This window comes from Schistocerca piceifrons, chromosome X, assembly GCF_021461385.2.
Source record: "Schistocerca piceifrons isolate TAMUIC-IGC-003096 chromosome X, iqSchPice1.1, whole genome shotgun sequence".
Classification (NCBI taxonomy): Eukaryota; Metazoa; Arthropoda; class Insecta; order Orthoptera; family Acrididae; genus Schistocerca; species Schistocerca piceifrons.
This window is the reverse complement of record NC_060149.1, coordinates 711,028,826-711,042,630: the sequence shown is the minus strand read 5'-3', so window position 1 is coordinate 711,042,630 and position 13,805 is coordinate 711,028,826. Positions and strand designations below refer to the sequence as shown.

Here is a 13,805-nt window from a genome sequence, read left to right as displayed (position 1 = left end):
AGGCAGACAGACAAACAGACAGAAAGGGAATGAGAGATATTTTAAAAACTTCCAAACAGTAGAATTAAAAACATTCCAGAAAATTTTAGGTCCAAAAACACTGAAGAAGGGAAAATAAGGAAATGCAGAAGTATGTCAATACTTTAAGTATGAAAAAATTCTGGCTGAAGTTCCATGGGCATAGTAAAAAAATGAAACCGACCAGTTTAACTAGACCAGTTGTGGAATGCTATGATTCATCCAGTAAAGCTAAATTTGAAACCGTAAAATGGTCTAAACCAGTAAATGAATACCTGAAAGCAACAGGGATAACACAACATGAAATACAACTTAGAAAAAAATCTTAGATGTAAAATTGACAACTGGACATTTGGCCAGGAAAAAAACACAAGAAGATGAAGCTGCTTGGTCTGAGAGCAACAAAAGATCGATTCTGAGAGAAGGAAAGTAATATGTTCACAAAGAAAAGCTAAAAATATTACAATAGTGTATGTGATCAGAAGGCAATGGGGCACATGAGGGGCCATGGACACAAGAAATTTGTTGTCTAATGTACCCAGCAGAGAAAATTATCCAAAAGAGGTGGGTGCCAAGGAGTTAGTGGGTTCTAAAACACAGAACAAAATAAATAGGTGCACACATAGTGTTTGGTAACTTCCTTGTTCTTAACATGAATACCAGCAAATTCAGAGGATATTCCAATGCAAGTTGTTTGAAGTAGGCCAGTTCGATATTCATAATAACAACAGAGGCCAACTGACAATGCTTTGACTAGACAGGCAGAAGGTGTGTATCTTCGCTGGCTGCAGATTCGCAGTGTAATCACATGGGTTACTGCCAGCATCTAAGCACGGACTGGTGGAGCGTGGTATCGATAGCATGTAATACCACATTCTTTCCCCCCAAAACTCCTTGCCATTGCCGTGTACTGTTGCTGTCAGAAATGGTGTGGGGCGGTTTGCAGGTGCCACTGAGGAAGCAGGAACTAGAACTTCAACCAATGACAAGCTCCTGTGCACACCACAAAATTTGTCTTGCAAATAGCTAGAAACAGTGGCTGAAAACCCAGCCATAGGGGGCACAGACACGCCAATGGATGGAGCATCTTCTCCTTATGGTGGAGGCACAGTGGTGACATGGGGGTCCATAGTGGCCCACTGGAAGGCAGCAGGGCAAAAGGGACCCACCTCCCACAGATGGAACTGGTGGCCCTGCAGTGACAGTGACAATGCTGTGTCGACATCCATTGGTTCCCTATCCAGCGTCGATGGCACGGGAGCTGAGAGAGGCGAAAGTGGCTGAGGCTGTGGGCCTCTCCTGGGTACTGAATCTGTAAATGAAAAACCCACAGCAGGATCATGCAGCCCACACAAACAGAGCTCATTCTGATAGCACTTCTATAGCTCAGTGGAACACTGTACAACATACAAAGAGTGACCCAAAACTTTGGTGATAACACCTCATTCCCAGCACCTTTGTCTGCCAGACACTCTGAAAAAGACCAAATAATGTATGGAAGGTACGTGACTGGTCCATATGGTGCTTGAAAGCTCTGATGAAGCTTTCTGTTTCACCATTGGATTGAGGGTGGAACAATGGTCATCACATGCTTCATGCCATTAGTGTCACAAAACTGCTGAAATTCTGCCAATGTGAACTGAGTTCCATTGTCCAAAATCAACACTTCAGGTAAACCCTACAATGCAAAAGACTGATGCCAGGGTCTTGATAGTGCTAACTGTTGTGTTGGAATGCAAGTCCACCGTGAGCAGAAAGTTGGTAGAGGTGTCTATCACAATAAGCCAATGGGAATTCCTGTAGGGACAAGCAAATTCAGTATGCAAACATTGCCAAAGCCAAATAAATTTTTTTTTTGTGGCAGAGCAACTTGGTGTTCTGCACATACTGGATACTGTGAACTTAATGATTCTATTCGAGCGCCCATGCCGATACATGTGCTATGGCATCGGGCAAGCTGCTTAGTGTGTACAGTGCCCCAATGACCTTAATTGAGAAATTGAAGAATTTCCTTCTGAAGCAAACTCAGCACAACTGAATGGGACTGGTCATTGTCTTTTTGTGATAGATCATACCTTGTTGGACTGATAAGCTGTACCAAAGCACAAAATAACAGTGTACAACTGGATGGGTAATCTGCTTAATTGAACTGATGCGGAGGTATTGCAACAATATCTTAAGATTGGGGTCTGCGGCTGTTGCTTGAGCAATCCATAGGTAGTCAATGGGAAAACCATCGAGTGTTTCGTTGTTGTGGACATCAGTTGGGATGCAAGAATCTTTTGAAGTATAGAATGCTGAATCAGTGCTGACTGGAAGGCAGGAACCAGTGTCAACATTCTAATGCTTAACCATTGGCCTGTGCACAATTTCATACTGATAAATAGAGGTGAGCAAGGACCAATGCAGCAACTCTTACACCATGCACAGAGGGACTGGCTTTGAAGGGCTGAACAATGAGGTGAAAGGCTTGTGATGTGTCACAAAACAGAATTTTATGTCATACAAGTATTGGTGGCATTTAGTCACCCTGTATATGATTGCAAAAGCTTCCTTCTCAATCTGTGAAAGCTGCATTGTGCTCTGTTGATGAGCTTGGATGTGAAGACAATTGGCCTGTCGAGTAATCCAACTCTGTGTGGGAGAACAGTCCCAATCCCATAAGACGATGCATCAACTGCCAGCACGACTGGCTTAGCGGAATCAAAATGTACCAAACAGTGATCACTCAGTAAAGCATGTTTCAGTTGCTGAAATGTGATGTGACACTCCCTAGTCCTCTCAAGTGAAAGAGTCATTGAAGATGATGCAAGGGAGCTGCACTCTGTGCAGCTTTAGGAATGAAATGAATGTAATAAAATGGTTTACCCAATACAGCCTGGAGTTCACCTTTTGAGGAACTGGGAGAATCCAGATGGTAGTTAATGCAACTGCAAAGGGCGGATACCATGACTGTTGATAACATGTCCCAAATATTTGTTCTCATCTGGAAGAAGGAGCACTTGACTCTATTGCATGACATCTGAGAGTACTTGAAACAGTTTCCTGAAATTGGCAAGATGTTTGTCAGGAGTATGACCCAAAACTACTGTGTTGTCCAAATAATTTGAACAAGACGGAACTGTAGCAGTCACTGTGATAAGTAGTGTTGAAAAATTGCAGGTGTGGATGCAGTACCAAAGGGCAGCTGCAAAAACAAAATAATCCCATGTGGGTGTTGATCACAAAAGCGTGTTGGGACTGTTCATCTGAGGGAAGCTGCAGGTAAGTGTCACAAAGTTCAACCTTGGAAAATAAGTGACATGCGCCGAGCTTGTCCTTGATTTCCACAGGCCATGCAAAGGAAAAGAGTCAGTCACAGTCTGTGGATTTACCATTGCCTTGAAATCTGCACATAAGTGTAATTTGCCTGAAGGGGATGCCTGATGGCTGCCCTGGAGGAAATCACACCATTGTTCTGCCAAGATAAGAATTTCTGTGCCATTTGATCTCTGTTAGCACAAAGGACGGGCCATATTTGGCAAAACTGTGGTTGCAGATTGTCTTTCAAGGTAATGTGAGCCTCATAATCATCAGCTTTGCCTAGGCCACCTTGAAAAATGTCACTAAATTTCTCACAGAGTTCACTTACCTTGTTCGCAGACAAAGAGGAGCTTACATGGAGAGTATTATCTTGAATTTGCAAACCAAACAAATCAATAAAGTCAATGCCAAAATTTTTTCACTATTATGTGAGCACAAAACAATGAACGAAACTGTATTTTTAATGTTACAAAATGTGACAAGCAGGCTGCAAATACCTAACATGGGAAAGTCATGTCCACTATTACCAGAAAGAGTTACTTGTGACTTACGTGGCTTGGGCTTGCCAAACAGTTCATAAATGCTTCTATTCAACAAAGTCACGACACACCAGTGGCTAATTGCATGCGTATTTTGTGTTTGATAGGCTGCAGAGTGAGAAACAGCTTATTGGCATGATATTGGATGGAAGAAGTGTGTGACTTATTTGCTGTTGCACTTGCACTGATCAACACTAGAATTGCTTTTTGGTTTTTAAAAAATTTCATCTACATTTATTGACTGAGACCTTGGAGAACATACAGAGAGCTTGTTGGACTTGCATTTCTGCAAACAAACAGATCCAAAGTGTCCATGCGTGCAACAATGGTAACACTTAGCATCATGATAGGGGCCTATTTGTCTCTTGTGGGCCTTGAAGCACCAAGGGCAGGATTTAAACATTGCTAGCCGGCTGCCTAGCACACTGATTCTGTTTACGTCGCTGCCCTGTTTACCTGAACCGCACAGATAGGAGTATAATCAATGGGTACTGCTGCAGTATCACATGTGTCCTGATGCACTAATTCCAAAACCAGTTTCAAGTGACACTAGGGATACTAAAGAATTTGTTTATGTGAAAATACAATTGCCTTTCCCGACCTTAAATCTTATGCACTGTGAAGTGTGAGTGAGGATTTGTGCAGTACTTGGACTATTCCTCTTGTTGTGAATCAAAAGCATAAAATTGTGGTACAGAAATGGGCACTGCTTGCTGTGACAGAGCCGTGGATGATGAGAGTGGCACCATTGTGTTTGCTTGCACAGAAAGCAGTCTGGTTATCATCTCCATGAGTTGCTGCATCTGCTGCCCCTGAAACTGAACAATGTGTGTTACTGACAGTTCATTGGGGGGACTGGCTATGATGAAACATGCAAAAAATGGCTAGAAATATAGTGCAACCACTAAAGAAAGTATGGATAGGTATAACTAGAAAGAACAGCCTCTGAAAAACACAAGAAAACAGTCACTTGCAGAGCCAGTGTTCTGAAACATACTGAAAACACTGAAGCAAAGTAGCTGGCAATCCTGGTGAAGGGCCACATTTCTGCAAGAAAGGCACATAAGAAGTATCATCAGCAGTTGTTTGTATGGTGAGAAGTAGAACCAAGTAGCAAACAACGGAGTTGTCCTTTGTTGCCAGATGTTTTGTCTTCCTGGTGGTGGATGCCAAGGAGTTGGTAGGTTCTAAGACAGAGACCAAAATAATGAGATGCACATGTGACTTCCTTTTGCTTAACTTGAATAACAGCAAGCCCAGAGGATATTCAAATGCAAGTCCTTTGAGATAGGCCAATTCGTCATCCACCATAACAACAGCAGCTGACTGACAACTCTTTGACTAGACAGGCAGAACAGAACTAACAGACAGATTAGAGTTCGGTTTGATATCCTTTTAAGTCAGCTCTGTGGTGGCACCGGCCACACGTGCTGAGGAAGATGTGTGTCAGAGATGGCCATGGATTGGCAGTGTAGCTACAAGGGTTACTCCAAACTTGTAAGCATGGACGTGTGCAGCATGGTGTCAAAAGCACCCAATACCACAAGGGCACCTAGAAATTCCAAGAAAAGAACTAGCACTTGAAACAGCAAGGAAATCGTAAGGGAATCCAATACGACACAATGTCCTGCAGACTAGCATTCACTATTGAGTCAGAAGTTGTACACCCGTGTGAAGAAGAGTGGCTGTGAGATCAACTCTCCAGCAGTAGCATGCCCTACGATTCTCATTTCGAATGAATGAAGTCACTCTGACTTGCTTCTTGCTGATCCAATAGCACTCGACTTCATACTCCAGTGGGAGGACCCCATAATTTATGGTGCTTGTGGCATCCAAATCACCATGTGCCACATTTTAATGAAGTGTATTGTATTTTCTATCCTACTCTGTGTAGGTAGAACACTATTTATGACCACTCGCACTGGCAGTAGTGCAGGGACAAGAGCAACAAACAGGCAGTTCCTGAGGTCGATGATGATGGAGTTCATGAAGGGAATGGCTAGCCAAAACCAGACTCCAGAGAGTAGCAAGAGTAGTCATAAGCATATACAAACAATCACAGGAGCAATCCAAATCAAAACATAATGACAGGTGAGGTCAAATACTCTTCTTATCAGTGACGTATATCTAAGGCTTCAATGAATTAGTGAGACTAACTGCCAAGCGTGGGGCTGCAGTACTTACATGCATTCTCGTGTCAGTGGACAACACCAAGTGACCTGCTTGTAACTGTAGCATTGCCTCATGCAGGAGCAAGGTGTGGCCAGAGTATGTAATCAGTGTAGCTCTGACATGTCCTCCATATCAGTACTCAGGCTGGGAATCCTATGCACTGTCATATAAAAAATTATAAGACTTGATCAAATAGGAAGAGTGTAGTGATGGCAACAGCCTCTGTGTTGCATGTTATGCCATCATCACAGTCAAATTGTCATAAATGCACAGTTGTATTTACTTGAAATGATTTTGACCCATGAGTCGCTGTCTACAGACCCATCATACACTGCCATAAAACAGTTCCTATGTTTCTGAAAATTATAAGTTTTTTAAGATCTTTGCAGACTTGTTGACTGCAATATAAATAAATGAATATACAGTAGGTGGAGTTGATTTTATCAGATGAGTTAGACAAAACAAGAAATTACTTCGAAATTCAATAGTTTATTTACTAAAACACCACTCTGTTGTTGTGACACTAGTTATCTCAGCAATGCTAGCAGGCAAGCAAATTCACAAAAGCTTACTCAGTGTGTCCCACACAATTTGTGAATAAGTGCTCAAACTGTTAAATCTACAATATGTAACAACACACTTCCCTCTAACAGTTTTATAGCTCCTCCAGGGTCTCATTTGCGGAATAATTCTAAGTCGGGATGTGAACTGGATTCATGAAATAATCAAAGTGTCCTGAAGACAGATTACCTTGTTCTCTTGAGTCTTAACACCAAATCCTCCATGTTCGTTTCCCACAGAGTCTCAACACTCCTGTTCTTCACTCACTAATTCTCTTAGCTTGCTTGCTATTCACTGCCAATATTGTCGCTTTCCTATTTGATGTGCATTACATTCCAGTTTAGTAATGCAGCTTTTGAACCTATTGGCCAACATTAATAAAGAGAGTTTAATAAAAAGAAAAGTACTTACACACAGATAAAATAGATATCAAACACTATAGTTCCAGAATTAATTGTTTCTCATAAAACCTTTTTTTTTTTATTTTACGTGAATATTCTGTTGCTAACCTAAGACTTAAGTAATATGTACATATTCATTATTAAGTAAGGATATGGGAGTTTAGAAATAAAGTGATCTATTTTTATGTGCTGTGGCATGTGAATTAAATGTTTGTGATTTTGATTTTGTGGAATTTCCACATGAGTCAGTCATGGGGAGAGCTTCATCAGTACTCCAGTGAAGAAGCATCAGTGTGTACTGGCTATCCCCCTTGGGCCATGCCATGTGCTCCAGCTGCTAAGTACCTCGACCCCTCTAAATTGCATACTGGGGCACATTTGGCAAAAAAGCACACCTTTCAGCTTTCCGTACTGGAAATACCTTGGTCATGTTTAAACACAGATACATCCTGTTGCGCAGTATTTTTAAAAGGAACTGCCAGAGAGGTTTCCTAAGCTGGGCTGTGAGCTCACAGCTGAAATTCATTCCCTTAATATCTCTTCGTTCCTCACTACAAATCTTTAATGTGTTGAAACCCTCACTCAAAAATTCCCTAGTGACTGTTTGTGTGGCTTGGAATGTATGTCGAGGCTACTGAGAACATTATTCTTCATACTAAAATTATTCTTGAAAATTTTCAGGTCCACTCAAATTGAACACAGGTGTTCATACAGTGACCTCTCATGATGTTAGTACAATTTCATTGAAACTGAGCCAAAAGCTTCTAATCATTTGTCTTATGGTTTGGTGATACTTAACAAAGTGGCTTTTAGCTGTCAGAACATAGTTTTATATGATTTTTCATTATTGTATTTAAGTTTTACATAAATATTTAGTTTGTATGCTTTTGTGGAAATGTCAGTAAATGTTTACAACTAATTGTCTTAAGCTTCCCACTTCATTACTGACAAATCACATTTGTGGTTTTCAGGTGTATTCTGTCATCACATGTGTTTGATGCCTCTCAGGAAAAGCTGCCTCATATACGTGATCCAAATCGACCTGCTTTTAAGTTCCCGAGAGTGTATGGTATATCATACAGTCGTCGAGCGTAAGTTAACTGTCAATATTATTATTATTATTATTATTATTACTACTACTACTACTACTACTACTACTACTATTACAAATCTGGGAAGCACTGGATGGTATACAACTAATGGAAGGAATAAAGGCAATCACTCATCATATGATTGTGGCATTAGGCGTTCAAAAGGCACATAAGCAAGATAAAAATGGTTGCTAAGGTTTTGAACCGTGACACACAGAAAGAGAGAGAGAGGCAGAGGGTGAGGAGGAGGGGGGGGGGGGTCATTGGGTAATCTGATTTCATCAGTGCAGGACATGGATTACAAATACAAAATTTATCGCAGAAGAAGGAAAGATTAGATATAATTCTTATATGGATTATCAATAAAGTTTTGAACAAAGAAGTTTAAGTAACTTGAGGACTCTTAAGCCAGAGCCATTGTAGTCTGTGGAGATATTTCCAAAGAGAATATATGCAGTGATTCAGCAGAATTGTCATTGTAATGTCAGAATCATTGCCCATGAACTAGACTCTACAGTTAGTACTGTGTTTATTCTGCTGAATGCTTATCTTACAGAGTGCCGTAATGTTCCTCTTCAGAGTCAACCACATGCCAGCAGAATTACTAATGTGGATAAGACACGCTATGAGAAATATGTAACTTCATCCCTAGAATTGTGAAATTAAACTGGGAATGCCATCATTAACTTGAGGCCAAGCAACAGCACAAACATGAACACAAGTGGTGTTCTTCTGTTAGCATACAGAAGACCATTGTACAAATGTCAGCAGGAGACACATTTTAAACATATGGATGCCCCTGTTTTCCACGGACACAGCCTCCATCAAAAAGACAACCTCAGTGGGTACTGGGCTAAATGCTGAGTGGCCATTTAAACAAATGACCCATTCCACTGCAATCGAGCCATTCTACCCTACCCTACCATGACCCTGAAAGTGCACATTCATTGTAATGTTACACTGTATAACATTTATTTACCACCCAATTATGCTCTAGGTAGAGAAGTTCTCTTGGGCCTCATTTAATATCTCCCATAACCATTCCTTATAGGAGATTTTAATACACATAATGTGCTCTGGTTTGTATGTTTCTTCTCCAGAGGTCAAGTTTTTGAGAGTCTAATTGTGTCAGAAAAGCTAAATTTTCTTAATACACCAGTAAAATCCACTTCAGCACAGCAATGGGCCAGTTTGTGCCCCAGACCTCACCTCTGCACCCCCACCCTTGCATACCTCATTGGGAAGTGGTTGATGAGTTGCATTAAAGTGACAGCTTCCTTTTCTATTCAGATAGCACAGACCTGTAGAGACACCACCACCATGGATGTTCAGCAGAATAAGCGAGTGAGGTGGTGTAGTACCTAGCACACAGGACTTGTATTCAGTACAACGATGGTTGAAATCTCGATCTGACCATCCAGATTTAAATTTAGTGTGATTTCCCTAAATTGCTCCAAGCGAATGCCAGGATGGTTCCTTTGTAAAGGGTAAAGCTGATTTGCTTCCTCATACTTTTGTGATCCGACCTTGTGCTCTGTCTCTAATGACCTCGCTGTCAACTGGACATTAAAGTCTAATCTTCTTTCCTTTCCTTCAGCAGAACAAACTAAACATTGTATCACCAACTGGCTGTTTTTGAACCCCAAATTTATGTCTAGAAATGAGTGGTTCACATTACATGCATGATCCACCATGGTCTTGATGCAACTGTTACACCTGATTGCTGGCTACAGAGGCAACACATCCCGTGGTGGAACATTCTTCAGTTAGGGTGGGGCACATGGTTTTGTGACACTTCAAATGCCTACCTTGTGCTGAAAACCCATTCAGTCGCTGGGGCAAATGTATAAAGAGAAATCATAAAGATCACTACGAGGTGATCGCAAGTGTTTGTAGCCTGAACAAATAATTTAATAATATCTTCGAAAGTATAAACCATAAGAATGTTATGTGGCAAACATGCTTGGTCTTTAACAGCTGCTGTATTGTAGCAGGGGTGTTTACAGTGTATGGCAGAGTACTTTGACAGGGTGTATACGACTCGGGACAACCTGGAGACCCGGGAAAAACCCGGAAATTTTTTCATATGGGAGAGAACTGGAAAAAACCCAGGAATTTTTTAGAATTCCAGGAATTTTTCATTGTTTTAATTTTAAGTTAATTTTTGTAACTTTGACTGGTAAGAACCGATACTCTAACAAAGGATATTACTGTATCCAACTACTGCAGAGTAAAACATGAACGAGAGAAAAAAATAACGAAAATGAGACTTAAGTGGCAGAGGAAATGCACCATATACAACAACAAAACACAGTGCTCAAACAAGCATCGACCAACAGCAAAATGTGTCAAAGGCTTTAGGAAGACTATGCAATGCTTCATAACAACCAATTGTCTCTGATGAGTGTGATGTCACAACTGCTTACATTAGACTTCCTGGCAGATTAAAACTGTGTGCCCGACCAAGACTCGAACTCGGGACCTTTGCCATTCGCGGGCAAGTGCTCTACCATCTGAGCTACCGAAGCACGACTCACGCCCGGTCCTCACAGCTTTACTTCTGCTAGTATCTCGTCTCCTACCTTCCAAACTTTACAGAAGCTCTCCTGCGAACCTGTGAGGACCGGGCGTGAGTCGTGCTTTGGTAGCTCACATGGTAGAGCACTTGCCCGCGAAAGGCAAAGGTCCCGAGTTCGAGTCTCGGTCGGGCACACAGTTTTAATCTGCCAGGAAGTTTCATATCAGCGCACACTCCGCTGCAGAGTGAAAATCTCATTCTGCTTACATTAGATTCGTTTGAGCAGTTGCAAGTGAACTCAAGCACATGCGCAGTTGAGTTGCGTATGGGTAATACCTTCTCCCACTTCTCGCTACAGAAGTGTGGCAGTTAGCTGTTTAAGCAGTAGCAGCAAGCAGCCAGAAGCTACCCGGAAAACCTTTACAGATGCGCATAAGCTGCCAGATTCACGCATGCGTAACAGGCCCAGATCTAGGGGGTGGGGGGCAAACCGGGGTATCTGCCGCAGGTGGCAATTTCAGTGGGGGGGGGGGGGGGGGGGGGGGGGAGCAGCTCATATTCTTGAGGAAAAAGACCTTGTTTCACAAAGCGCCTAGCATCCAACACGTGTTGGCCTATTGATTATTCATATGATTTTGAAACACATCCCTGTTGGTTTTTCAACAAATTCTAAGTTGATTTTTGAATGAATCATAAGTTGATTTTTGAATGCGTGCATAGTGTATGTGATCTCTGTACCAGAGGAATCCCCGCCGCATCTAGAAATAAACTTCCCTGCAGACAAAAGGGGACTGGGCTATATGAGCTGAGCGGAATAAAGCCTGCCTAATGGGTGAATGCCAATCGCTGTTTATGTGGTTGACAGGGTTTGTGAATGATCATCTTCGTTATAATTACTAGTGAAATCCGTAGATTCAGACTACCAGAGTGGAAATAAATGACTATCAGGAAAAGCAGGTAAGAAAGATTACGTATTATCCTCTCAGTGTATCCAAGAAAATGAAATTTTGACAGAAAATTTTTGGCCAGACCGCTACACTAGTAAGGGCCAGTTGTACAGTCCCGAGTTAGCAACCACCAAAGTTCTATTCAGGGAGTAGTGTGGAAAACGCATTGGACAAGCATGTAATAACGCCTAACCGGAGAATAAACACGGGATAACTAAACTGGTGATTGTAGCAGGGTTAGTGAAGTTAACTGGAGAATAAGTTTTGACACTGGCAGGAATAGTTACAGAATTAGTGATGACAGGATTATTTGTCAATATGGGGAAGGAGAAGAAACGGGGACATCACACAAATTATGGAAGAATATGATGATTCCAAATTTATATAAAAATTTGATACTACTACTTTTCGATTTCAGGCTTCAGAAGCTGGAGCGTGTGAATGAAATGTGAAACTATTTCCTAACATGAAACTTTCTCCTCGTGGTAGGCCTAATAGGCATTTGATATTGGTACTTCATGAATTATATTCTGTCATGTTATAAAAATGACCGTTTATGCCAAAAAGTCTCGTTTTTTTTCGCATGTGTTACAATTTCTGCAATATTAGGCAGGCCGGTTTTGTTTTACCTACCAGACAGTAACAAAATACATGTATTCAGATCGAGGAACCACACCAGTCTTGGTTACTATTTGTATTAACAGCCTTTTTCAGTATTAGACAATGAAATTTCGTTTCTCATGTAGCAAAATGTTTGGCGAACTTTGATGAGGTAATAGATTCTTTCACAGGAAGAAAAGCACGCCTTGTAAAGCTGTAGCAAGATTAGAGAGGGAAAAATGCTAGAACTTAAGGATTGAAGAAATGTGTACTGTCTTCCTTGTCTCTTGTCTTTACTGGTTGTATGTATCTTATATTTAATTTTTTGTCACACAAAAAAGCAACTTATTATCTAATAGGCAATAAAGAGTGCAAATTTTCTGAAGAGTTCTTGTTCTCCCTGTTACAAATAATTCCATCCAGTGTTAATTGCAAGGGTTTTCTTCTAAAAAAAAATAAAATAAAAAAAAGAAAGAAAGAAAGTAATAGGAGCAGTATGTCAAACTGGAGCAGGAGAGGCACCACAGGACATTTTAATTTCCACTGTCCTGAGTATAGTTTGATGGCACCCATTGCAAAATATTACACGTTTGAATTCCACAGAGCGAAATGCAGTGACGAGCAATAGAAGAATGCTGTCTGAAGAGGCATGGCACTGCACTTTGGCACTCTTACGACCAAATAACATGTCTCACATTTCCTTGAACATCTATGTTTTATGTATCAGACTCTTCAGAAAGATGTGCGCTACAAAATGAGCATATTTTTGAAAAGTCGATTTTTTTTTTTATTTTTTTTTTTTTTTTTTTGGCCGTCCTACCTAAAATGCACGGGGGTGGGGATTGCCACTATCTAGTATTGCCCCAGTTTGGAAATATCGTAGATCCAGGGCTGGTGCACTGAGCAGTCTGAGCTGTAGTGGGGAGGTGGGTAGTCACCACGTGACCCGTGTTTACGTTTCCTCATGTCAGTTGCTCTCACGTCAAATGAAAACAAAACGGATTTCTGTGGCCGGGAGCTACCAAGTGAATTAAAATACATTCACATAATTTCAGAAGGCTAAAATATGTTGTTAGTTTTAGATTTTATTTTATTTCCACATTTCTGACAGTCAAGCATTAATTACCTTGCAGAACAATGAAGTTATTTTTGTCGGTTTGCTAAAGAAATTTGGCTTTTATTAATCTTTTCCACTGAGGCAGTCAATTTATTTGACACAGGGTGTTTAATTCCACACTATTGGCTTGTTTTAATTGTTTGCTTCAATTCCAAGTGCACATTTTCATCTTCTTAGCATGTTTGCCATTATGCCATAATAAAGAACCAAACATGAAATAATACAGTACTGGCACTCCAAGAAAATTTACATCCGAATCTGGACATATGAATGTGCACTTTAAGCCGAATTATGCATTGTAGTACTGTTCACGAAACTGCAATGCTCTTGGAGTATCCTCTAATGTCTTGTTTCTTTTATGACTTTTAATGTTTTGCACGTACGAACATATGGGCTTGCTGCGTCACTGTAGCTGCGCAAGTGCGGTGATGCCTGTTATCTGTCGCTCTCTGGCAACTGCTGAAACAAACCTGTTTCTAATAGGTTGCGAGAAAATATTGTGAATGGTTGTTTGAAAAGTGTTACTTTCATAGCAAAT

General features: G+C 40.9%; 1 protein-coding gene across 1 annotated transcript in view; it reads left to right on the top strand.

Annotated features, from left to right (window-relative positions):
* LOC124721542 (39S ribosomal protein L37, mitochondrial) overlaps positions 1–13,805 on the top strand; it is an 81,205-nt gene that overhangs the window by 29,355 nt on the left and 38,045 nt on the right. The window contains exon 3 of the mRNA XM_047246570.1: positions 7,966–8,085. Coding sequence (XP_047102526.1) covers positions 7,966–8,085 — 120 coding nt within the window. The remainder of the gene's footprint in view (positions 1–7,965; positions 8,086–13,805) is intronic.